Genomic DNA, 26826 nt, shown 5'->3' with positions numbered 1-26826 from the left:
CCAAAAAGAACCCAAAAAAACAAAAAACAAAAAACAAAAAACGCTCAGTACTCAAATAGGTCTCCTATCCAAGGGTAATATCTATGATGATACTAAGCCCACGACGACCTTGCTGTGGGCCTGGAGATTATTATCTGGACCACTGGCAGTCTCTCAGCGAGTCCTGGCACTGAGAGCTAAGGAAGCATAAGGTGCTGTCTTTTGGAAGCCCTGGGGGCGCCCCCATCTCCTTTGAGGCTGCGGAAGATGCTAAAACGCACTTCCTCGCTCCCTCAGCACATCCTCCTCCCCAAAGCAAGGTCTGGAATCACCGCCAAAAGGAAGGCAGCCACTGTGAGAGGGGAGCGCCGGCTGGCGACCGAGAGGGTCCCAGGGACCCCCCGCACTGCAGCCGCGGGGGGCGCTCAGGGGGCGGCCAGAGCTCGCTAGGGCTCGCCAGGCCAGGCGCCTCCCAGGACGGCTGGGAGGGCAGCCTGTTTACCCAGGAGGGCCGCGCTGATAGCACGTTCCTCCAGTTTACTTTGCCTTCCTTGGGTTTATTGTAAAGGGGTAAAGTTTTCGGATCCGTCACGTGACCCTGACAGGTCCTGCCTATGGCGCGGCAGACCACCCACGCCGAGGGCCATGGACCTGCTTAATAGAAACAGGCTTGTAATTGTGAGTCCGCGCCGCACTCCGCCGAAAGCCTGCGGCGGCCCCGCGCGCCGGGGTTTTTACACTTTCCGTTCCTTTTGTAAAGACGGAGGAGGAGGAGAAGACGAAGACGAAGACGGGGGGGAAAGAGAAGGCGACAGGGCAGACAAAGAGACCCGCGGCGACAGGGCCTGGGGGAGAAGAAGAGAGACAGGGAGAAGAGAGAGCCACGCAGCACCAGCCAAGGGGGGCCCCGGGAAATTAATAAAAGGAATTGATGTGAACCTCACGGCCAGCGTCCGCGCCATCCGCAGCTGCGCTCCGGCCAGGGGCTGAGGCCGGCTATGGTGAGTGCGCCGTGTCTCCGGGGATGCCCCTAGCCTAGCTCGGACCCAACGCCGGGGCCGGCGAGGCGGGCGGGCGGCGGGGTGGATGCGGCTCCGGGGTGCAGGACCAGGGACCGTGTCCACACGCTCGCCTGCAGCTCGCACGCCGGGACCCCTGCCCCTAGGCTGACTCGCCAGGGAGGAAAGCCGGCTGCGGCGCGCTGAGGGAACAGCTCCGGGGGAGATTTCCCACGGAAGGGGTCTCCTGGGATCCCATCGCACGCTTGAAAGGGTCGCCACCTTAGCTTCCGCTCTTTGAGCCGGGTGGTGGCTACTGCCTGACCGGCACAGGCAGCGCGGCTTGTTGGAAAGGCTAGTGGCGAGAATGACAGCGCTGGGGGTGGGGGTGGGGGGCCGGGGGCTGCTCAAGGGTGCGCGCGCGCGACGCAGACGCTTTTCTGGGCGCAGGGGACGCCAGCTGGAGGGGACCCACGCACCCACACACAGAGCTGGCAGCGGCATGCGCAGACACCTGGCCGAACGCAACACCTAGATTGGAGAGACGCGCCTTCTCAAAGGCGCGGACTCCTCCCTGCTGCGTTTGGTGGGGAGAAAAGAGGCCAAGGGCGCTTTGAGTTCACCGCCGGGCTTGGGTAGAGGAGAGGGGTGTGTGCTGACTCTTGCGCCTACGGAATCGGGCACTCTGGTGCCTGCCACCCATTAAAGAGGTGGGCGGATGGCGCAATGCCTAGAGCGCTGTGTGCGGCCTCAGGGGAGCCTCGAAGTGGGTCTCACTGACCCAGACCCTCATGGAATGAGTTGGTGCCAGCACAGGGACCCTCCTGTTCCCAAAGCTTGCTTTCGGTGACACGTGGTATGTCTGTCTTCATGTATTGACGACCACGCTTAAAATGCCTAGTGCGTTTCTGATGTCAGTATTTGTCCCATAAGAACCACCATAAGGAGTCTTGTCCAGGAATGACACCAGAGACCAGTGTTGTCTTGGACCAGGGTGAGACGATTATCTTTCCTTTTTATCCTCCCTTTCTCGACACTAGGCAGAAATAATTGAAGACCCTTACTGGGTGCCTCTAAATAGTTAATAATTGGACTACTGAGGTCTTGTGGGTGCCTCTAAATAGTTAATAATTGGACCACTGAGGTCTTGTACTACAATAGTCATTTTTCATCCTTCTCTGTGTGTTCAGATTTTTTCTTCTCCTTCTTGGCTCCAGTACTTCAACATGCAATTAGTTGCCTCCACAAAGCAAGACAATGCTTTTTGGTGTCATCCTTTGTTACTGTAACATTATTTCTGGGTGGTTCTTCAGAATACATTGTTGCCTCAGGTGCATTGTGCCCTGTGTTGTAAAACAAGGGCCTTTCAATTGTGAATGTGTGTGTTCCAGTTGTCACCCAGTGTCCTTCTACCGGGCAATAAAATGCCTTTGAATCCATGGTCTTTTAAAATTAAAATGTTGAACTAAGGTGACACCAATAGGCCCTACCATCTTAATACACCAATTCTCAATTTTGAGCATTAGCTTTATTTTTAAACTCATTGTGAAAAGTGTATCTAATTTCTTGTTATAGATTTTTGTCATAATTTGACAAGCTGTTTGAATGGGAGTTAGCACCATTTGGAACTGTTTTGTGAAAAGAGACTGTTTAACAGATTGCTTTTGATTGTCTACAGATAAGAAATTTGTAAGATAAATATGGATTAAAATACCCACCTTCCCTGTCCTGCCCCCCCATACGCATACCTTTTATTTTCTACAGCCTCTGCCACAGTGTATAATGCCCCATTGAGACATGTAGGCGTGATGTGTAAACCGGATTAGGAGTATGAAAGAAAGACACACAATAAGCTGGAATTGTTTTACTTCCCTTTCATTTCTCATGCCTATATCTCTAATAAATTTGCTCCAGCAGTGGGTCAAAGGGATCATGTTGCTCAGCTTCTTTTTCACCCAGGACCCAAAGACAGGGAACATTGAAATGTACTGTGTGCTTTTTTTTTTTCCAGAGTCAGAGCAGGGTATAGATATATTAGATAGAAAGAGGTATGGAGGGAGAAATGCCTGGGGTCTGAGTGTTTCAAGAACACATCTCTATCCATTAGAGTGGAACAATGCAGCAAAGGAGATATTTAGAGAAGAGGGGCGGGGACTCAGTATAGGGGTCCATACTGATCTTTCTGACAAGTTCATTGAAGGCTCTGCAGTTGATGACATTCTTAGCAAAAGAATATCAGTAACTTTTGGTACTGCATAAAGCTAATTCTTCAAGTATTTAAACCTGCAGTGGTTGAGTCTGGCATATCTGGGACCTTCTGCGGGACACCTCCTCTTGGCTACCCTCCCCACCCCCAACTCACTGTAAGCTCCTGGGTCTGTGCTGTGGACCTCTCATTTACTCCTTTGTGGAGTTGGGAGCAGCTTCCCATTAAAGGAGATCAGAGGTAATTAGCAGCATTATTTTGACAAGTTGGCTAGGGCAGTTCCCCTTCCTTCAGCCTGGGGGGGGGGGGTTGGAGGGTTAGTAAGGACAGGAAACTGGAGGTGGAGAGACTTGAGGGGAGTCAAGCCCAATGATTTTACACGCTTGTGTTTCTGGATCTTTCCTTACCTCCTCCCTGAAACCTTTTTAGGCTCATTTTCTGCCATCTTCTTGCACAGTCTGTATAAATACACAGGCTGCCAGTGAGCAAATAAGACATTGGTCTCTACAAAGAAAATGGGGGTAAGATGGTAGCAGATTGACTTAAGATTTAACTCTTATCTAAGCTGCCTTAGAACTGCCCAGGCCCTATCCTTTAACTCCCACCCTTTATCTTGGACTACCCATCCATATGTAGAACACTAACTACATCTCCCACCCTCTTTCTCCTACCTTTGTAACATCCATACACCATACCCATTTCCTGTCTGCATCCCCTCCTTGCAATAAGAATACTGTAGTATCATATTTGTAATTCTTTGAATTTCTGAAAGGCCATTGAACTTAATGGGGGAAAATTATGACTGGGTCAAATGGCAGGAACATCTTTACCCCTATATGGTGCAGACATGAGCTAAATGATAATGGATCTTAAAGACTCTTAGAGTTCTGAGAAGCCAGTGAAAAGTTAAACCTCAACATAACATGTCTGGCACTCATAATTCCAAACCATTGGAGCATCCCAACTCAGAGGACAGATGTTTCATCTCAAGTGTCATCCTAGCACTTGGACAGTCTGATGTCATTTTTGAGATGTGTGTGGTAGGGCTATGGATATCTGAAGTCCTGGAACAGAGAGGGGAGGAGACAGTGAGAAAATCCAGAGCATGGGAGAAATCTGTCCTGGTTCATGATGGGGAGAAAAATGACAGTTTATGTTTTCAGTTGAACTTGAGTTGGAAGAGGGGATGGTCACTCAGCTCTGGCTTCACAGAGACTGGCAGCTCCTGCTGGTCAAGACCCTAAGCTCTCTCTTATTTGGGGAGCCACCAGGCAGAAAGACCCTCAAAGGGGCTGTACTGCCAGACACCTTAGCAGGCCTGTCTCCTCCACTCTGCCTCTCAGGTCTATGGAATCTTTGCAGTTAGCTGGAAGTTAACAAACCCGGTGTGGCTCAGCGGTCCCCTGCACAGGGCATGCATATTAAAGCCGACAAAGCTTACAAATGTAAATAAGGGTAGATTGATTAGGAACAACATTATCGCTGGGAATGTCACACTCACATGCATCAGCAATGAGGCAAATTGGGGGCAGCCTCAGCCCTGACCACCCAAGTCGAGCAGTCTTTTTAGACTGGCTCCTCTTCCCTTTCTTAAAACGTTACAGAAACAAGGCCAATTAGATCCCCAAAGTAATTCATCTCTATGAAAAAAGCAGACCACAGGGGAAGCGGCGGGTGGGGGCTGGGGAGATTAAGATAGCGCTTGTTAGAGAGAGCCTGGGGATTGCGTCCTGAAACCTACGGGTAGAGTTTACAGGTCAGGACCATTGTCTCCGATGCTGAAAAGTTAACCTATCAAACAGCGGGCGAGGGGTCGCAGAGCACTGCAAACCTCGGGGTTCCAGGTTCAAAACGTTTAAGAATTAAGTCAAACCGAGGGAACAGCGCCCGAGTGGAAGAGGCTTTGCATAGCTAGACTACAGTTTCATTGTAGAATCCAATCAGCTATACTGCAACCCAAGAAGTAAAAACCTGGAAGCGGGAAACAGTGCATGGTTAGGAGTAAAATACTGTAAGGAATTTGAAAAGACAGCTTTTATAGAGCTATGTGGTTACCTTGCCATACATACAGCTACCTTCAAATTTTAAAAACAGTATTACCTTTGAACTCGGGCGATCACCCTCAACTTTCGAAAAACAGCCCAATTTCCAAGAGCTCGAAATGTGAAAGCTTAAATAGTAGTAGTCCACCCCCTTTCTACCTTATGCTGATAACCAAGCTATTCATGAGAGTCTTAAGAGCTCTGCTTCCAGCACATGTTAAGGTAGTTAGTGTCTTTCCTCTCGTCCTGCATGCCTTTTCAGGATTTTTCAGTCATTGGAAAAATCACGTGCTCCCTGATGTTAGGAGTTTTGAATTTTCGCGCTGGCCCGGCACCCAGGTCCTCTTCCTTATCCTGTGAGCACCCCCAAATGCATCTACTTGGTCTGTTCCCTCAGATTCATCACCCTACTTCAGGAACCGCAAAATTCTGCGGGTTTGGGATTCAGGATGGCAAAGCGTCCTAGGGAAGCCCGGAAGGAGACAAGTCTAGAGGGGAGGCAGGTTGGGCAGCGATGAAGGACTGCAACGCGATGGGGGTGGGGGAGGCCTCACCCCCCCAACCCGCGGCCCCAGGAGCGGTGTGCTCCGCCGGTGGCCGCGCGCCCCTGCGCCGCCCCTGTCTAACCGCAGCCGGCGCCGCTGAATGGAAGGGCCGGAACGCAGCCATTGGCCGGCGGCGGAGAGGCCGCGCGCTCATTGGGCAACGCGAGGGGGCCGGGCCGCCTTCAGGAATGTACTACGGCGTGTCCGGCACGTCTGTCCGCGGCGGTAGGGCGCGCACACTGCCTGGGGCCCGGGAAGGTTCTGTGCACGGTGGTGAGAGCTGGGGTGTGCCGGCCTCGCGCGCGGACCCTGTTACCTGTGCGCCCGCATCACGAGCAGGCCGAAGACTGGAGCGCGCGGGCGCGGACGCGCACTAACGCGGGCGCGCGCATGGGCCTCTTGGTCCGGGTCACGTGGTGGAGCAGTCTCCGCCTTCTCCCCGCTCCTCCCCCTTTCCCTCCATCTGGGTTTCTTTCTTTCCTTTTCTTTCTTCTTTTTTTTTTCAATGAACACACACCGTGTGCATCTTAAAGCCACACTGCCCCATTTCACGGGTTCATTTGACTCCTCACTACTCCGGTTCCCTCTGCAGTTCAAGTCGGAAAAGAAAAATAATAGGACGTAGCAGAATTCCGTATTTCTGGGTCTGATGTCTACTGCCGGAAAGAGGAACTTCAAAAATTATTGGAGAATGGAATGTGCTTTCTTAAATGTTATTACTTTTTTCTTAAAGAGCGTAGTTGTGTAGACAGTTTAATTTGTTGCTGGCTCCAAGATTCACTCCCCTCCCCCCACGTCGCATTTTTCTTGTTGTTGTTTGTTGTTGTGAATCCCCTGAATGTGTTGGTGACACTGGACGCAATATCAGGACAAATCTTAGCGATTTATGAACAATTTGTTTAAAATGAATTCCACATCAAAGCTTTTTTCTTCTACGTCACGCTATTAATGTTACAGGATGCATACCAATCTTTATTTTTTTAAAAACAGCTTAAAACTGACTTTAAGAATGTAACTAATTAATGGGGGTCCAGACGAACTCCAAATAATCAGGAAATCTTTCATTTCTATTTCTCTGGCCTGCTGAAAAGATTTGCTTTTTATATATTAAATATTCAAATAAAAAATCAAACTTGTCTGGCTTTTCCTTATAGACGTTTCCAAATTGGACTGTGCTGTGTATTGGGGGGGGGTGCTAGGGGAGTGAGAGGGGTTTTAAAAAGGGGTGGCTTTTCCCAACACCCTTGCTCGCCTCTTTAACTTTCCATTTTGTTTATCTTAATACGAGGCGTTGTTCCCTGCGAGAGTCTAAGTCTTGCCTTTAGTTATAAAAGAAAAGAGGAGAAAAAAAAATTGGCACACACTGGCGCACTCTCCACCACCCTGTCATTATTGGTGCAGGCCTGGGAATTCAAGCCGGACCTCCCAGTACTTGCTGCAGCTTGAGGCCAAAGTGCCTCTAAAAGGGTTTTCTTTGAGGAATCTCAGAAATTGTTTAAGCGCTTAAAAAAATATTACATGTTCCCCGTGTCTATTGCGAGGCAAATGCTCCTGTATGTGTGAGTGTGTGCGTGTATATGTGTGTGTCTGTGTGTGTGTGTGTGTGTGCGCGCGCGCTCGCTCGCTCGCAAAAGGCGTCTCAAAAAAAGAAGACACTGTTGAAAAGAAAAGAAATAAGAAAGAAAGGAGGGGGGAGCATTCCTTAATGGAAGTATTGCATGCGAGAAGGTTGGCGCTGAGCGAGCGCCCCCCCACCCCCAAGCCTGGGATGCACACACGGGGGTTGCCTACCTGGGTGGTCTCTCTACTTTGGTGAGCTGTTGCTAAGCAGCTAATAATAGTCATGTTTGCTGAGTAATTTCTGCCCTCCAAGAGCCAATCGCGTCGCAGAAACCCAAGCCATCTGACAGCCCCGGGGGCGGGAGTTCCAGCCTTTTTCTCTTTCGCTCGCTCTCTCCCCCTCCACCCCCTCCCCTCCTCCTCCTCTTTCTCCAAATGGAGAGAGTTCTTTTTTTTCTTCTTCCATCTCATCTATTGAGTCAAGGAGCTGCTGCGGCCGCTGCCCGCTGCACACACACAGAGCGGAGTCCCCAGGTCCCGGTAGCGAGAGAGGCGCGCGGCGCGGGGGCAGAATGGTCCAGCGGGTCGGTGAGGAGAACAAGAAAGCAGAGTCCGGGACCGAGCAGCCACCGCGAACCCAGCAGCCCGAGAGCGAGCAGCCGCTTCAGAAGCCGCCACCGCCAACTCCAGCCGCAGCCGCCGCAGCACCAGCAGCAGCAGCAGCAGCGGCAGCCCCGGCCGGGCATCGTTGAGACCCGCCGGGTACCGTCGCGTCGCCCGCAGCGGGCGCCGAGAGAGCCGGAGCGAGCGACGGGGGTCTGCGCGCGCCTTCTGCCGTGAAGGGGTCGCGGCGCGGGGCGGGGACGTCTGGGGGGGACTTGGGGACCGCGAGGCGCGCCCTGGAAGCGCCGGCTCTCGCCTTCCCGCGAGCTGGATGTGGGCAGCGGCGGCCGCAAAGACCTCGGGACTCACGCGCAATGTGGCAATGGAAGGCGCAGGGTCTGAGTCCCCGGCAGCGGCCACGGCCGCAGCGCCCGCAGCGCCCGCCGTGTGAGCGGCAGCAGCGGGTCTGTCACCCGGAGCCGGAGTCCCCGGCGGCCAGCAGCGTCCTCGCGAGCCGAGCGCCCAGGCGCGCCCGGAGCCCGCGGCGGCGGCGGCAACATGGCCTCGGCTGGTAACGCCGCCGGGGCCCTGGGCAGGCAGGCCGGCGGCGGGAGGCGCAGACGGACCGGGGGACCGCACCGCGCCGCGCCGGACCGGGACTATCTGCACCGGCCCAGCTACTGCGACGCCGCCTTCGCTCTGGAGCAGATTTCCAAGGTGCACTTCTGTCCCCTCCTCCCTCCTCACTTTTCCCTCTTCTTCCTCCTTGGGATCCCTGCCACACAGACACACACAGACACACACACCCTTCTGAGAAAGCAGCAGACAAGTGAAGGTTGAAATTTTCAAACCCTCCCTCCGGACTTTGGAGGAAAGGGCTGTCTGAGGTCCGCAGGGGGTGGAGGGGTGCGTGTGTGTGTGTGTGTGTGTGCGTGCGTGTGTGTGTGTGTGTGTGTGTGTGGTGTGTGCGCGCGCACACGCCCTCCCTGGTGTGCCTTTTCCGGAGCTTTGGAAACCGTCCTGAGTGGACCACCTCCAGGGCGGCGGTAACGCCGCACTGCCCTCGGCCCCAGCGCCCTTCTCCCGCGCCCCTGCCCACGGTTGCAGCCTAAAGTTCGGCGTTGCCACATTTCTTAACCTCTTTGAGGGGGAGGCGGAGTGGAGAGAGGCGGAGAGAGACAGAGGGGAGGGAGCCAAAGTAAAGGTGGTTTCCTTTTTTGGCAGCCGGTTCTGCTTTCGTTGAGCTTGAAATCTCTGCTCCCTTAAAAATTATTCTCGGGAGAGGACGTCCCCTCTCTTCCAGGTCTTGGGCCGCCTCTTCTCCCAGCCTGCCGGGGAGAGGGGCAGTTGTAAACAAGTTGCCACCTTAAATCTTCGGTCCTGGTGTGCGGAACGGCCGGGTTCATTGTGTTTACGAGGCTGGCTGAAATGTGTGGAATCTGGGGAAGGCGAGCACCTAGCCTGGGGCCCGCAGGGGCCCTGGCCAGCACCCGGGCTCCGCCGCCCCGCGAGCAGCCTGCGCCCAGCCAGGACCCCCGCCGGCGCCGGCCTGGGCCTCTTCCCTGTGCACTCGGCTTTTTAAAAAGAGTTCACCAGGAGGGAGTGGGAGAGGAGGGAAAGATCCTTGTGGCCGCCCTCTTCCGAGCACAAATAGTGTAAGTTGTAGATGGCTGCCTCACTTCCTAACTGAGCTCCCGCGGTGTCTTCCCAAGGCTGTGGAAAAGTGTGTGGACCGAGCTCTGGCTGCGGAGCTCACCACGTGGACCTCGCGTAGAGCCACACCAGGCCGGGGCCAGATGGGCCATGGTCGCTGTATATTGTCCCTAAGTGCGCTTGCGCCCTTTACTCGGCCTCCGGGGCACTGGAGGAGGCCACAGGCTGGAGCAGGACTTCGGGGAAGGGAGGAAGGTTTCCTGGGGGTTCTTTAGTGTTGGGCTTCTCCGTTAGGATCACTCAGCGCCCCCCCTCCAGGTTCCCGGTACTAAACCATGGCTGCTGTTGGCGGCTTCTCTGTTGGCCTTTCTCTCCTGCACCCCAAGTCTCATTCAGGACTGGTGCTTAGGCCACGCGTGGGGGCGCCCCCTGGTCCCTAGAGTGCATTTCCCACGCTGCACTCTCACTGATTTACAACCAAGGCCCCACGCCCCCAGGGCTCCCTCTGGATGGTCCTGGTTCCAGACCGAGGGAAGAGTCGCTGCGCCGTGGGCAGTGATCCCCACACTGCTATCCAGAGGGGATCCCCGGGCAGCTGTGCGGGGAACAGCGATTCCCCAGCGTTCACTCCTTCCTTCTGCTTCGTCCCCAGGGGAAGGCTACTGGCCGGAAAGCGCCGCTGTGGCTGAGAGCGAAGTTTCAGAGACTCTTATTTAAACTGGGTTGTTACATTCAAAAGAACTGCGGCAAGTTTTTGGTTGTGGGTCTCCTCATATTTGGGGCCTTCGCTGTGGGATTAAAGGCAGCTAATCTCGAGACCAACGTGGAGGAGCTGTGGGTGGAAGGTAAGCGACCCGGCGCCGCGAGCGCGCCCTTCGTCTTCCTTCCCTTTACTGCGTTTGATGAAGATATTTGCCAGCATGCACCTAGAGCTCCTTGTAGCCAACGAAGCCCTTGCCCGCACCAGGGGCGACTGTTTATTGTTTGCACGGCTGGCCAGCAGCCAGGCCCGCCCGACAAAGGCCGCGCTGTAATCTACTCGGGGCGCTGCGCTTTGCTAGGTGTGGTGGGAGAGAGTGGCGGGGGCGCCTGGGCCCTGCGCGGGACGGACCACTCCGCAGGGCCGTGGGGGTGGTCCCCTAGGCCCGCCACAGCTGCCTGCCTGGGTTTGGCCCGGGAGCCGCGTCCAGGGAAAGGCCTCTCTGATCCGGGCGCCTGGGCTCGGCTTCTTTCCCCCAACCCCCCACCCACCCACTGTGTCTGCGGAGAAAGGAGGGGGGGTGGAGGGCAAGGCCACCCCTCTGGCTGCAGGGAGTGTGCGCGCCCCCGGGGCGCGCAGGGGGCGGGCGCCGCGCGGGCCTGCGGAGGCGGCCGCGTGTGTGGTCCTGTTTTTGGACTGCTTTCAACTCTGGGGGGAAAAAAACATTTGTCTCAAGGTACCAAAAAAGGGGGGGTGGGGGAGGGTTAGTTGAAAAAAATAGTAAAGCACAAACTGGAACGCATGTTTGCAAAGTAGATTAATGTTTTCTCGCGGGTGGGGGGGCTTTTTAAATGGAATTATTCTTGGGGGTGGTTGCATTTGTTAGGCTTGCAAGAAGTGTGTGTGTGTTTTAAAAGAAAGAAAGTTTGATGGGAGGGGCCACGGGAGCTTCCCTCCGGGTGTGTGTGTGTGTCTGTCTTTTATCCAAGTGCCTGGATTTGGAAGGGGAGGGGTTGAGAAACCTGCTTTATAAAACGACTTGTTAATTGAAAATAGGTTTTCCATTTCACCCCACCCCACTCTTTGTGCCTTTTTTATGCTCTTTGTGATTTTAGGCTTTCTTTTTCCTTCTTGTTAGTTTCTCAGTTATCTCTTTGAAAAGTACCAATCCCTTGTTTGAAAACATTTTAGCTTCTGGCAAACACTGCTTTGGGCATCAGAGTAGTTGGGCAGATGTTTCAACCCCAAATATCTGGTGCATGCCTACTGCAAGCCATGCAGGACAGAATTTGGAAACCCGAGTTAATGAGTAATTCCTTAGGTAACCAGTTTTAGGATGCTCTTGTAAACTGATCTTCCCGAATATTTTGTTATCTTAGCTTTCAGTGTTGCAAAACTAGTGGTGGAGTATTTAGTTGGAAAGTGACAAAATAATCCTAATCACTAAGACACATCCCTGCCTTGAGTCGCTTGGTTAACATCCCTGCCTTGAGTCGCTTGGTTAATGAGTACAAGTGTCTTTTGGATTGATTCCATTAGGTAATTTACCCACTTTGCTTCCTCGTCATTGGTAGTTCAGAGAATAGTTTTATTGAGCACTGACTATGTCCCTAGCAACAAATTTCCTTAGTATCTATAGTGTTCCTGACCCTGTGCTAGGCACTGTGATGGGGACATTACACAGTATCCTGTGCTTCAGACTATAGGCATTCAATGCATTTTCACTGAGTATAGGTTCACACTTCAACTGGTTCATGAAAGTTAAATTAGGAGAAAAAAGGGCCTTAGAAGATGTCTTGAGGCAGGCAGGGGTACTGGAGAGACAGGAAGCAAGAGAGTGTTGCAGCAGGAACAGGCCACCCCCTGCAAGGCCCTGGAAAGGCAAGTTAACCACCAGAGGTCCTCTAAGGTCCTCTAAGGCCCTCGGCACAGAAACTGACCAGCAAGGCTATAGAGTAGAAATTGAGCTAGTGGCTCCGCAGTTGGCTTTGCCCAGGCTGGTGAGCATGAGGGCCGTGCAACAGTTTGGTTTTTAGTAGTTGGAGAAGCTGTTTCCGTAGATTTTAACAAGCTTACAGAGGTGGTAGAGTTTTCTTAACATTGTTTCAAGAATGACAAGAGACTTAGAGAGAGGACTCCACCTGGCTAAGTGGAAGATGCTCAGTAAGGAGGACACACCTGAGGCAGGTTCCCCACCCCCTCCTGCTTTTGGCATCTTGATAGTTTTGTGTTTTGTGCTGATATTGCTATGGAACCTAGGGCACCATCATGCTAAGCAAATTGTCCTCCTCTGAGCTACACCCCAACTCTGGCTAGCTCAGAGGCTTTAGCTCCTTTCTGCATTGCCGTTTTAGTATGGCACATTGGTCCTCAGACCTAACACTTTACCCTACAAGTCAGTAAAATAGCCATGACTTTATTTTCATGGCATGATCATATATGTATATAGTATTTCATGTAACAGGTTTCTCTTCAAATGAGAATAAGATGATAACTAGGAGTGTAGTCTGCATGTCCCTTCAACTTCATTTTGTTTTCCATTGATTTAGGTTATTTAGTCCGACACTGCCTTGGCCTCATTCATTCATTCATTCATTCATTCTTGCCTTTGCAAGAAGCAAGTCTCATAAATGTAGGTGAGCTCAACGAAGAGAGCGTTTGATATGGTGTCAAATTTAGTGTTTGTATCAGCAGTCAGAACACTGAATCTTTGCTTTTAGGAGTAAATGTCTGATGGTTGTGGTGGTCAGTGAATTAAAATGAGCAGCAGGCCCAAGCTTAGGTTCCTGGTTTGTCTTTGCTTCAGTCTCTTAGATAAATTCTTTATCACTGTCATCATTACAGATTCAGGGTGTGATTACAGGAGCACACACAAACCAGGCAAGGAGAGTCTTACATGTCCCCAGTTAGACAACAGAAGAAAGGAAAGCCTTCGGGTTTAAGGAAAGGGGCAGCTGGGAAACTGAGGGCAGTTTGGAAAGGTTGATATTTTGTGGTGAGTTGCCTCTTTGCTTGTGTACATGTGTGTCTGCACACAAGCTTACTGGGTGTATTTTGTCTGCCAAAATATTTTTAATATAGCCAGAAAAATTAAGGAACCTCTTTGACATCCATATTCTGGCCTTGCCTTTTCCCAGTTTAACATTCTGAAGAAATGTAACTTAGGAATCCATTCACCACAGGAAGCATTTTCCTTGCTCCCCTCGTCAGAAATACACACCATCCATGCATAAGTGATATCTTTTTTGTTCTGTTATGATGTTGGTATAATGATTGCCGTTCAAGAAAATGACCTTTATATGTGAGGTACCACCACCCTGAGTCTTAGGATGCATTTTTTTGCAAGACACAGATGTCAACAGAAGCTTACTTGTGAAGGGACAAGAAAGGTTTGATAAAGACCCTGGTGTAGTTGGGCATCTACTGTCACAAAAACACATAGCAGCACCAGAAACAGGAGTGGTTATTTCCAAGTAGAAGTATTTGGTCAGTGTGGGTTCTCTGTGCCTACTCTGCACCAGGCACGGACCAAAACGCCTGAGAAACATTGATGATGGTCTGTGGACAAGTCTGTAGGTCGTTAATTGCCAGGTTGTTGGGGAAATAAGTGAAGGTTTCCAGGATGGCCCCAGGCTTGGAAAGATGGAGGTGAGGGACATCTCGGCAGAAAAAAAGAGGATGGGCGAAGGCTCAAAAAAATAATTTGTGGGTGACCTTGAGTGTTCACCTCCCAGTAATAGGGTGAATGGAGTGAGGGGTGGGCATCTGGTAATTTGGGAGGTCTACAGGGATGTGGGGATGTGTGCCATGGAGTATGGCTGGGGCCTGCAGGCCCTGCAAGATGCTGACCTGGGTCTGTGGTTCTGGTACCCTTCCTGATACCAGAAGTACTTGCACTTGCTCCTCAGGAACTGGCTGATTCATTTATTTTTTTAAACTTGCCCATTTCTTTTTCCATGGCGTTTCTTTTGGCAGATCTATTCTCCTACCCTCCTTAATCAGTTTTTCTTTTCGTATTCCCCTCCTCCCCTTCCCCAGCTCTCTGTCACAAGTTTGTTGTCAAGGTACTCCTGTGACAGAATCTTCATTTATCTCCCTGAGATAAAAGCTTAGGCGGCCCCTGGCCTCCTTCCCTGAAAAGGGCAACAACCTTGAAATGACTCCATATTGGCTTAGTGTTTGGTTGTTAAGGGCTTTAGGGCAGTATCAGGGAGGAGGATGATAATTTATTAAAGAGAAATATAAGATTCTACTTAAAAAAAAATTACTCATTTGATGGGCAGTCACACTCTCAAGTCTGTACTGTGTGCTTTCTGTGTACTTTGCATAGTTAGACCCACCATCCTTCATTTGCTCAGCCTTGGCACTCTTGCCATTTGGATCTGGATAGTCCTCCACTGTCAGAGGCTATGCACCCTAGAGGGTGCCCAGCAGAGCCCCTGGACTCTACTAACAAGGTGCCAGCAGCAAGAATAACATTCCATTCATTGCTAGGTGCTCCACTTGAGAACCACTGAGTTGGATGATGACTCGGTAGGCCTGGGCTTTGCAGGTCTAATTGGGTCTGCAAAGGCACTACTCTGTGTGTGTCTCTGCACAGTTGGATGAACAGGGGGTGGTCATTCCAAGAGCAAATGCACACACAGGAGAGGAGCAAGCAAATTGTTGGTACTCCCTTTGTACTGAGAGAAAAATATAAATGACAAGTGAAAACCACCAACTGAAAAAAAAATAGCAGGTGGCTCAGGTATCCCACACACAGGGCAGTCGGTGGCCTCTGAGCCTAACCCTATTCTACCCACCATTCTTGATCTATCAGAAGCCAATTTGGACCATGGACTGTTTCAGATCCATCCAGCGCTGCTTGGAGCTTCCAGGAGATGACAGCTTCCAGATGTATGAGCTGCCTGGTCCGTGTGTTTAGGTTATGCACCACAGCTGATGCTAAGATTAATGCTGGCTGGAGAGCGAGGGAGATTGGTCTGCTTTCCACAATACCGTGTTTATATTTCATTTGGATTTCTCTTTCAATGCTGACCTGCCTGTGACCCCTGGGTCCCCAGCCTCTAGGGCTGAGGTGGTACTTACTCCCTCTTGCTTAACTCTTAGTTGGAGGGTAAAGAAGGGGGTTCCAAGTTCTGAAGAGAGACTTGTGCATGCAAAGAGGGGCTTCTTGTGGCTGCCTCCCACACAGCGAATGCCTGAGAGACTGTGTTGTGCTCAGGAGGTGATGTGCCAGGGGTTTTAAATACAATAATATTTTACAGTTATTTTGAAGGAAACCAGATTTTGTGGAAGCCATTTTGCATGAAAGTCTTTTTTACCTCCTGGCAACTGTTTTGACAGTTTGGTGGGGGGTGGGGGAGAGTGAGGAGATTATCTGTAAAAATCACTGTATCCTAGTATTCTCATATTGTGCTATTATCTTCAGTGACTGCTACAGGCTCCTGACAGGTTGCTTCCTTGTCTCTCCTATCTTTTGTCACCCACTCCCTCCTAAACTGCTCAAGTTCATTTCCTCCCCCGTGGGTCACATCTGAAAAGGTCTTCTGTCTGGTCAGTTAGGAAGGAGTGAGTAGATGTGTTCCTCTGCGCAGTGGGGTGAGCGACATTAGTCACAGAGCCATCATACTCTGGTTCTGGTGGGCTCCACGGAGCATTCTGTTGGGTTCAGGTTGGCAGAGGCATTGCTTTTCCTGTTGAGGATTCCTGACATTTTTTGCAGACTTCTAAGTAACTTTTTATAAGGTAACTTCAGGACCTATGGACATGTTCTTCCTGTGCATATAAAATGGCCAGAATGATAATGAAGTAAGTCTTAAGCCTTGCCTTTCTTGTGGCATAGGATGTTAGGAAGAATTGGGCCCTGTAGCATCTCTGAGCTGCTATGTGAGACACACAGTGACATCTCGCCAAGGCTCTTCACTTGAGCCTTTCCCTAAGTGGAACACCCAACAGAGCCAGTAGGAACAGGAGCTTGGATAGAGATAGGAGAGGACTGAGTTTCTTATCCAAATTTTGGCTGACCTCCATAGCCTTAGATGTTTCATCCTCATGAGGTCTCTGTTGACATCCCAGAGGTCAAAGGTCCTTCTGGGAAGGCAGTTCAGCATGGACAGAAGGAGGAAACTTTTGGAATATTCTCAGTGGGAACATTTTTTTTGAAGCACAGATACAATTAGGATTGCCCTGAAAATAAACACAAACCCTTGTTGTTGTTTTTTGCCAATCTCTGGAATTGGGCACCTTACAAGGTTTTCTTTCTCTCTTTCCGGTCAGATTGTGGATCCTTCTATATTAGACTGATAGTCTCTTTGTGTTACATTTTTTTGTGTGTATCAGCATCTAAGAAGATGTAGCAGGAAAAAAAAATTAGCCTTCCTAGACAGTAAAATGTTGCCATTGAGAGACTGCCTGAATGTTGGCAGAGCCTATTGTCCAGAATGCATCCCTTTTCCCCTGGGAGGGGAGGTGTTGGGACTTAATTGCAGTTTAGAGCATAGTTGGCAAAACAGTTGCCTTGTGTTAGGGAAACCATTTCTTGGTTGACAGGTACCTGCTAATGAAAGACGACTTTGTTGGAGAGATTTAATATGAGAAGGCAGGACCTTACTTGTAATCCTGAAGTCCAGGTGTGAATTGGCTTGAATAGTCCCAATGTGGAGGTGGGTCCCACATAGGGGACCACATACCTGTGGGTCCCCATGTAGAAGTGAGGCCAGTGAAGAAGCAGGTCCCCGTGCACATCACAGTATGTGCTTTATATTCCTCTTGTTGGAATAAGTGGAAAGAAGCAGCTGTAAATGTACTCCGTTTAGCAGCGGAGATGGTTTCCAGCTCTTGATGAGACATGGACCGAAGAAAGCAAAAGAAACTGGAAATGGGCTTTCAGTCAGTGTGCTTAAGGGCTTCTGGCTACTAGCTCAGGGATCCTGCCCAAAAATGCCAGATGTATTACATAGTCAAGGATTGCAATGTAAACACTGCTCTGTGCCACGAGGCAGGGTGGTCCATCTCCTACTTAAGAAAAGCAGGAGACCCAGAGGAGCAGAGCAGGCCCTTGGCTGTCTGACCACTGAGTACAGGGATTCTGCTTGAGTTAGGGGCTGCACAATCAAGTTGGAAGTCTAAAACCCAGATAAATTAACACCTTGAAAGGTAACTAACGGCCACCTGTGTTTCAGATGCCACAGAGAAGCAACTTGCCTCTTGTGCAGGACGCTGGAGATGTGGCTCAGCAGTACAGTACTTGCTAGCATTCCCAAAGCTGTGAGTTCTAGTCCTGCCAGTAGTCTCCCCTCAAAAAAAAAAAAAAAGTTGAATATGGGGGTTGGGAATGAATAGGAAGAAAGCTATGTCCTCCAAGAAGCATCTTTAAGTTGTGGACATCATTTTTGCCACCTGCTCTTAAATTGAAAGGTGAAGGATAGCGAGGCCAAGAGAGGCCAGCTCTCCTCTGGACCTCCTACAGTGTCAGAGAAAGCCTGCTGGGTTGGTTCATCTTGGGTTAAGCTCAAGATTTATCACAAGGCTGCTGTGATGTCGCCATGGGAGGTGGCTCAAGATGCCTTGTCTTGTGCATGGCTTACCAGTCTGCTGTGCTTTCTAGAGGGAAGTCAGGGTACTGCAAAAGGCCAAGAGGGGGAGGTACCTGGGCACCTCCAGCTACTGGCCACTAAGGTGTGTGTTTACAGTGCTGCAGACAGTTAAAGATCGGAAGGTGTAGAGAGACCACAGAACTGGTACTCAGCTGTCTTTAGAAGAGCCAGACTCACAGTTGGGGGGGGGGGGGAACATGTTTTGTGAGTTAGGAGGAAATCGGATTTTGGCGATTGTTAAAATAACTGCTCTAATATTTTCCTGATTTAAGAAATCCATCCGTAGCTTGCTCGGGAAGCGCTCCTTTAAGAAATGGTAATAGTAAAAACAGGAAATTTGAGATTACAGAAAATAGAGGCTTCTTGACTCCCTGCCTTTCCCTCCCCCACCCCACTCCACCCCACCCCCAATCTGCCAGTCTTCCCCACCCCCACCGCTCCCTCCCACACTCCTCAGTTTCTTTTCTCCTTTAGTGGGAAACAAGAAACCTTCACAGAATTGAGTTAAACATCTCGCATGCCTCCTTTTAAATATTCTAAGGAAGAAAATACCAGAATTTTTTTTAGTTGCTGCCTACCTACGAGGTTACTTCTCACCTGCTTCTTCTCAGTGCGCTCTCTAAACAGTATTAAGTTAAAAAGATGTCAAGTATGCTTTATCATTTTTAATCTGTATATGGTCCAGGGAAAAGCATGTCTGATACCTTGTTCAATTGCAACCCACACTTGCAATTCGAGAGGCTCTGGATTAGGAGTAAATATCTGTTAGTTGCTCTCTCTAGAGATTTGGGGGATAGGATGACCCCTTTTTTTCCTTCTTTTTTTTTCTTCTTTTTTTTTTAAATAGGCTACAGTTTCACATGGGCTCCCCAAAGAAACCTCTCTCCCTTTTTGTTCCCCATACCAATTGATTTATCATTTTGCTTGCAAGCAGATCCAGAATGTTAGGGCAAGAACACACTCACTTTTTTCTCGTAACTTTTTTGTTGCGGGCCGAAACCAGTTGACTTGAATAAATTTTTCTGAGCCCTGAATGTAGCCAGCAACGTGGAAAAATCTTGCCATTCAGGGCCGTCTGAATGTACATTTCAGCCACACAGTACGCTGCATTGGTAAGCACTGGACTGCTAAATACAACCATTTTTCGCAGCAGCGAGTTAGACAGGTGATTAGCATAATTAGCACGGCGCAGCTATACATATGGTAATGTTGAGTGTGTAAGTGCCAGCTGCGGAGTAAAATTTATGTCAGGGGTCGGCAGGGCTGTGCGAAAGTATTGTGTCCCAGCTGCAGGTCAGGGCCGCCAAAGCTTACCTCCTTTTCTGTCCTCGGTGAATACGCCAAGCAGAAGAGAAAGACAGAAATATAACAGACAGTGCTTTGATGGGACAGCTCGGTTCTGTGTGCGAGGGACTGTCCTGTAACGCTGCACACGCACGCACATGCTTGCACACGCTAGCAGAAGTCCCGTGACTTTCTCCACAAGTGATATTTACCTCAAGCAGGTCTTCATGAGTGGCTATGGACCGGGGGATGGGTGGGGAGCTAGACCTGAGGGTTTCCAGGAGGAATTTTAGGTGCTGAGCTCAGCTATAAAAAAAGTTGAAAGTTGTGGTTTTGTGGTTGTTCCCTCATTCCCTGTTCTACCTTCTTATCCGCATTGTTTTCCCTCACGTTAAATGTGGGGGGACTTCCCTGCTGGTTGGGGTACTGTTTTCATCTTTAGGCAAAGGCAAAAGTCTTGGACCTTTGAGCTTTGACCAAAGGACAAGTTTTCGTTGGTGGGACTATGCACAAACTGTTTTGTCTGGTTAGAAGGAAAAGGGTGTGTGTGTGTGTGTGTGTGTGTGTGTGTGTGTGTGTGTGTGTATTTTACCCTCCTGTGGGCAATATAGCATTTCCCTTTCTATCTGTAGTCACTGTCAGACCCGCTAAATTCTTCACAGATAAAATAGAAAAAAACCCCAAAAAACCAAATAGGTCCTTGTTTGAAAGGCCAGCCTTGAACGACTCACACTTGGAAATCTGTTGGGGAATGCAGTTGAGGTTTTCTACATTCCCCACTCAAAGCCTTTTTTCCTCTGTTCTTCCCTCCCCCACTTTTTTGGTTGGTGGATGAAAGCAGTGGTAGTGTTGACAGAATATAGTTCACACACCACGCTGACCCGGTGATGAAACTTCCTCCTGGCACCAGGGGGTCCTTATGTACTGGCCCCTAATCCAGCTAATCCTGACGGCAACAAAATCACGAAAGTGGCCCCCAGTGCCGCATGTGTCCCTGCACGGATGCACAGGGATGCACAGGGAGGGCCAGTGTGGGGATGTCCAGAGGCCAGGGAGTTTGCCTGCACTGTCTCTCTTGCATGCCTGCTCATGGGAAAGTGGCTAGATAGGGGCTTTCAGAGGACTGGCAGACACACATGACATCAGCATCACTAAGAAGGGACTTGGGGTTGGTGTCATGCCACCGCCATGGCCAGCCGGCAAATACTTGGGTTTTGTTGCTTTCTGTTTTTATTTCATTGAGACAGAGTCTCATGCAGCGGAGGGTGGCTTTGAACTTCCTACTCACAGGAGCCACCAAGCTTATCGTTGTGTATGCTAGGTAGTCACACTGCTGAGTGACACTTCAGCCCCTTTTAATTATTTACTTAGATTTTCTTGAGACAAGTATGCCCTGACTGACCTGAAACTTGCTTTGTAGACCAGGCTAGCCTTATACTCACAGAGGTTTGCCCGCCTCTGCCTCCTAAGTGCCGGTATTTAAAAGTATGCACCACCGTGCCAGGCAACCCTTTTCCTCGGACGTTAATGTAATTACTTGTGTTGGTTTCTGGTTCTACTGCCTGGAAGGGTTGGACCTCCTTCCTTAGTGCTTGCTTTTCTACAGAATGATCGGACTTGATTTGTAGTGCAGTCAGGTGAGGTGGTGTTCTTCCTAGCTTGGGGTACTTCAGAGGCTGGTAAGCACGCAGTAAGGAAGACAGGACGTATCTGGCTGGGCCCTTTAGAATGTCAGGAAAACACTGTAGTTTGGTCTGGGTGAGAACGCATACAGCCATGAAGAAGGGGCCACCAACAGCCTTAGGGTTGTCTTGGGAGCTGCTGCCAGCAGCAGGCCTGGTGGCAGAGTGCTGGGCTGACCTGATTGCATCCGACAGGGCGAGTGGGTTGGTCTCAGGGAGAGCCATTCAGAAGAAGCAGCCCTGGTGAGGCTGGTAACAGATGGCACTGCAAGCTGCTGGTCTGTGGGGTGGGGGTGGGGCATGGATGCTTGCCCAGTGCGCTGGTGGGTGCCCGCACATTCACTACCTGCTTCAGCTCTCCAAGCTGTGGGTGGGTAAGTGAGTGAGTGAGTGGGTGGATATCTTTTGCTTTCAGCTTGGTTTTGTGTGGTTGTCCTTTCAAGGAGGGACCGGTTCACTTTCTTCTGTCTGATTCTAGCATTTTTCATAAGCTCAAGATGAGAAGGAAATAAAAGGTCCCCAGCCTTTAAACGGCACCACCTCCCCCATAAGAGAAGTGGATGGAGAGAGTGACTAGACCGCACCCCGACTTTCAGCCGGTCTACTACCGATGTTACTACCGATTCTCTTTTTTTTTTTCTTCTCCCAATTTAGACATGAATCAGTGCCAATAGCTCTGCAGTTCTTCATTTTAGCAGTGTGCGTCTTTTGGCCCTCTGGGTAACTAGTCACATCACTGAAAGAAGGACCTGAAGCAACTAAAGAGGGGAAGGAAAAAAATCTCTGTTTGAGACTGCTAGATAATTCACAGGATTAATCGAATGTGAATGTGCCCTCGTGTGCACAGATCCCCTCTTTCTTAATTGGACTCTGAGTGGGTACTTTCAGGCTGAAAGGGTCATTTGTTTTGACTGACTGACTTTTGGGGGCTTTGTGGGGAATTAATATCTTGTACAGATGACTGCCTGTTCCCAGGGCTCTGTACTGAGGCCGTTCATTCATTGGTTTGTGCAACACACTCTGAGTGTGTGCCATGTTCCTGGTTTGCCTCATTCAATCATGGAGATAAGTGGATAGGAGATGGGTCTCCCTTAAAGACATGGAATTCATGGAGGAAAACACACCACCTTGATTTGGACCTTCAGACCATCTTTCTGTAGCTCACAAATTGTGAATGCTGGAGACATCTTTTTCTTAGGCTGTGTGAGAGGTAGTGGCTGTTGAGCAGGGGACATCATGGGGAGGCAACTCATGCCTACAGTAGACTAGAAAGGTACCCCTCCAGAGGATATGGCTTGATTGAATGCTCCACCCCATGCTTCCCTTTGGAAAACCATGGTGGCTGGTTTGAGGAGACAAGGATAGACGGGAGCCTGACAGAGAACTTTTTTGCAGAAGCAGTGCTTGTGCCACCTCTTTCAAAGTACCGGCGTCAGCTTTAAATTTGTAGGGGATGAGATGGAGAATTTAAAAGAAAGAAAACTTAGGACCTTCTAGAGACCAAAAAGAAAATGGAGCCAGGGTCCATGGGGTCCCATTAAAGGGTGCAGCCTCTTTCCTGACAACAAAACACTGGATGTAACATTACTGCCTTTTAAGTGAGATGGAAGTTATTCATCTCCATTCTCAAAGCTTAGACCATGAGTTTAGTACACTCTGGGATTTGGAACTTGATACTTCTTGCCACCTCTGCGGTATGCACACTCACTCTCTGTGTGAGAAGGCTGGCAGGGTAGTTGGCTCAGACCAGTACTGCCTCTGAGATCCTCATTATGGCCTTCCCAAATCTCCCTCTTCCAAGGGCAGTGCTGGAAATAGGTCTGCTGCTTCCGTGCTCAGCGCCCGTGGAATACAGCTGGCCCTCAGCTGATGGACGAACAGCCTCAGTCAGAGAGAGTTCCCCTGATGTCACTCAGTTTGACTGAGCTCTGCAAGTTGTTGCCTTCTGTATCAGAGCAATGACCCCAGCTCTACAGAGTCACTGAATACTGATTTTCCTTTTCCTTTCACTACCTTGTGTTCCCTCAGGACACTTGGTTTTCTTATCGTTGCCTATTGATGTCACTGGCCCTGTAGCCCTCTTAGAGTGGAGCAGTAGAAAGGAAAGAATTCCTGGTCCTATCCACCAGGCATTTCTACTCCCTAACACTCACCACACACCATACACCACAGGCACCCAGAGACAGTTGCTGCCTTTGTGAGTTAAGTTGTTGGAACAACTGTGGTTGACATGAAATGAGCAGCAGCTAACTGGACTGAAGTCAGCCAGTCATTTGGCAAAACAAAACAAAACAAAATGCTCAATTAATACAAAGTGAAATGTTAGACCTAAAACATAGTTCCCGTAGAGGCAGAGGTCTCATGGGAGATCCCAGGTAGAGCTCAGCATACGTTTTTTTTTTTTTTTTTGCAAGAGTTGTTCCTCTTTCTCACTAGTGGTTGTTGTCTTGCATGGCTGGTGCTGATTGTCACATCAATAAACTTTGTAACTGAGAGAGCCCATCAGTTAAGAGAGCAGACTGAACCCAATGCCCAGCACTCACATAAGGTGCAGAGGAGCTGAACTCAATACCCTGCACCCAAATTGGGTAACTCACAACCACCTGTAACTCCAGCTCCAGGGCACTCCTGTGGCCTCTGAGTACCCACACTCATATATATGCATAATCACATGCACACCAATATATGTGATTAGGAATAATACATCTTTAAAAGAGATACTCACAAATATTTGCCACTAGAACAAAGAGAACAAAACCATGAACCCTTAAAGATAACATGGATGTCAAGTTGCTCAAAATGCATTGATTTTTAACATACACCATAGGGTGGTACCATAACCCATGAGTTGCATGTTTCCTATTTTGAGAATCCTTTTTGAAGCCCCTATGATGAGAATTTAGTTTGAAAGAGTACAGTGATGTCCTCAGCAGTATGACATATGTCATGCACTGGGTTTTTTGTTATTGTGAGCATTCATATTGGGTGCTGTAAATTAGTGACAAACTTCTCTGATACAGCCACCAGAGTTAGGGGTGGAACTTGGTCTTACTGTCTTGATTTGCATGGATAGATCCTTGGCTGTAAAAGCAGTTATGTGTTGGGGAAGGAGGAACTCCATTGCTTGTTTTTATTTTATCTTAAATTGTTGTTGTTGTTACACCACTTGCTTTGAAGTCACCCGGGTTTTAATTTTAAAAGCAAACATAAGCACAGTGTGCTGAACAGGATCTAGTCACAAAAAGGTGAGGGAGTTGGAGTGGCTTGAGATGTAGTAACATCACCAGGAAAAATGGAAAGCAGTTGAGCCGATGTTGGGTGGCAGTCCCTCCTGGGTGGCCTTGTACCTCTTCAGAGGTGACCTGAGCTATAAACATTGATTATTTAGCTTCCAGGTGCTTCTACACCCCCAGATGCCACATTCAGTTGGCTAGCTGGCTGGTAGTATTCTGACTCTGCCTACACAGTGAACAAGACGCTGTCTGGGTAGTTGAGAGGGGTGCATCCTCTGTTCCAGATGGTTTCCCAGAGTTTCCCTGGTGCCGAGGCTGGAACTCAGGACTTTGTGATTGCCAGGCTGGTACTGAGCCACACCCCCCAGTCCTGCTTTTCCATCACTTGACATTGGTGAAGCCCTCAGCCATTCCCCTTAGCATTTGTCAAGCTGTCTGCACACTTGGAATACTTTTTATGAACCCTTTGCTGCCCCACCCCCACCCCCACAGCCATACAATGCTTTAGCCTCACCTCAGAGCTCCATGGTGGCCTTGGCGGCTCTGGGGACTACACATAGGGTCCTGCCAGCTTGAGATTCTGTACTAGTTTTCCTAATGAGGGCATTGTTTGCTTTTTAGCCTGCCCCCTTGTTTATAAAATATGCCAAGAGAAGCAAACACCCCACTGTTGTCCTCTGTACTTACTTTCCCAAAGCAAATGTTTATGTCCTTGAATACTAAACTTGAAGAAAAAGGATTCCTCCTCGTGGGAAAGTGACAATCACTGAGTTCTTTCCAAGCTACAGCCCGAGGCCTGCTTCTGAGGAACACTGAGCTTATCAGTGACTTTGGGAACCCCTCAGACCATGGAAGCACACGGCAGGCAGATCCTGTCCGCTGCCTTCCCAGGAAGCCTCAGCACAGGGGTGGGTGGCATTCTGAGCGTGGTTTGCTCCGAAAACCGAATGTACATAAGTACGCAGAAAGGAGAGCCAGAGTAAAAATAGTTTTAAAACAGGGTCAACTGGACCTGGTTCTCAGCATGCCTAGCTTTAGCCGACTTGTAGGAGGTCCAGGTTGGTCTCGGTATGTAGGGTGCCTCCTTGGCCTCAGTAGCAGGAGGTCCAGGTTGGTCTGCGGTGTGTAGGGTGCCTCCTTGGCCTCAGTAGCAGGAGGTCCAGGTTGGTCTCGGTATGTAGGGTGCCTCCTTGGCCTCAGTAGCAGGTCAAACATCACCTAGGAGCTTGCAGACACAGGTTGCATTCCAACTGAGTCAGAACCTGACACCTGTGTTTTCTGGATGCTGGCAGGGTGGTTCTGATGGAACCAGGTTCCAGGGCTGAATGCAACAGCGGTGGAGTTCCCCTGGTCCTTCTGACGTAAATCACAGTCTTTATCTGCCCTCGGGTTGTGTTCTGAACACAATGACCATCTTCCTTTGACTTTTTACACAGAGTAACTTTTCCATGTTACCTTTGCTAGATTACTGAAGAGTATAAAGTGAAGCCATCATGAAAGGGGCTGCAGCCCACATTGTTTATGCAGGCAAAAGAGACTAACATGATATTTTGGTCTGGTCTGCAGAGAAAAGGTGTATGGTGTTTTCACACCCCCTTCCCCCTTAGACAGACACAGGGTACCAGTCAGACTGTATCCAGTAGATTTGGGTGTGTGGCAGTTTACACTTAGATTTGAGAAGTCAGCATTGTGCAAACTCAAGTTTCATTGCTAGTTTGTTCCAAGTGAGACAGCACGGGTTTGAGGTGAGTTCTCTTCTGATTGGATACCTATCCGTGTTTGTCAGTTGGTGGACGAGTGAGTCGAGAATTAAATTATACCCGCCAGAAGATAGGAGAAGAGGCTATGTTTAATCCTCAACTCATGATACAGACTCCAAAAGAAGAAGGCGCTAATGTCCTGACCACAGAGGCTCTCCTGCAGCACCTGGACTCAGCACTCCAGGCCAGTCGTGTGCACGTCTACATGTATAACAGGTAAGGCCGCGTGTCACCTGCACAGGTACAGCAGGTAGATCCCTTGTTTCCATAAATAATGTTGCCTTTGGATTATTACATTAGTCCTAGCCGCTTTCTTTTAAACTTTAGAACCCAAGGTTTTACAGATAATATACAGTGCTACTACTGAACGCTTCCCCATCTTAATTTGTTTTTTAAGAGTTTGATAGCGAAATACTACACATTGAATATTCCTTATCCAAGGTTCTTGGGACCTGGAAGTGTCTCAAACATTGAAAATTTTATTTTGGAGTATTTCCATGTAGGTGATAATACACTGGGGACAAGATTCAAGACTGAAGACAGGATTGACATATGTCTCAGTATGCCTTAATTAATATTTTAATGTTTTTTGTGCATAAAATGGAGTTTCATGGTATAGAATGACCTATTTGTGGCACTTTGTTGGTGTCAAAAAGTTTCATATTCTCGAGCTTTTCAGATGTCAAGCTTTCAGATTGGAAATGTGCTCAACTTTTTTTTTTTTTTTTTAACGTGTATGAATAGTTGCCTGCATGTGCGTCTGGGTACCACACGTGGGCAGTCTACAACTGGAGTTAGAGAGGGTGAGCTGGCTTGTGAGTTGAGAACTGAACCCAGGTGTCCTGCAAGAATGGCAAGTTCTCTTAAGCTCTGAGCCTTCTCTCCAGCCCCTGTCATGTATTTTGAATGAGTATCTTGGTGTGGTCCACACGTGAATATGGTTCTCTTGCAGGGCTTCTTACCTGGGCTATATCTCATTTTCT

At 49.4% G+C, this 26826-nt stretch overlaps 1 protein-coding gene across 5 annotated transcripts in view; it reads left to right on the top strand.

Annotated features, from left to right (window-relative positions):
* Positions 1-484: 484 nt before the first annotated feature.
* The window catches only part of Ptch1 (patched 1), a 65823-nt gene continuing 39481 nt past the window's right edge, over positions 485-26826 (top strand). Inside the window, exons 1-3 of one of the 5 annotated variants that reach the window (XM_031357959.1) lie at positions 485-980; positions 10239-10431; positions 25870-26059. In XM_031357959.1, the coding sequence (XP_031213819.1) occupies positions 978-980; positions 10239-10431; positions 25870-26059 (386 nt within the window). In that variant the 5' untranslated portion in view covers positions 485-977. Of the gene's footprint in view, positions 981-8476; positions 8651-9406; positions 9589-10238; positions 10432-10879; positions 11023-25869; positions 26060-26826 lie in introns of those variants that run through there. The other 4 variants (XM_031357962.1, XM_031357958.1, XM_031357961.1 and 1 more) reach the window with 4 other exon arrangements.

The sequence above is a fragment of the Mastomys coucha genome, unplaced genomic scaffold (assembly GCF_008632895.1).
Source record: "Mastomys coucha isolate ucsf_1 unplaced genomic scaffold, UCSF_Mcou_1 pScaffold7, whole genome shotgun sequence".
NCBI classification, from domain to species: domain Eukaryota; kingdom Metazoa; phylum Chordata; class Mammalia; order Rodentia; family Muridae; genus Mastomys; species Mastomys coucha.
This window is presented reverse-complemented; position numbering and strand designations above follow the sequence as displayed.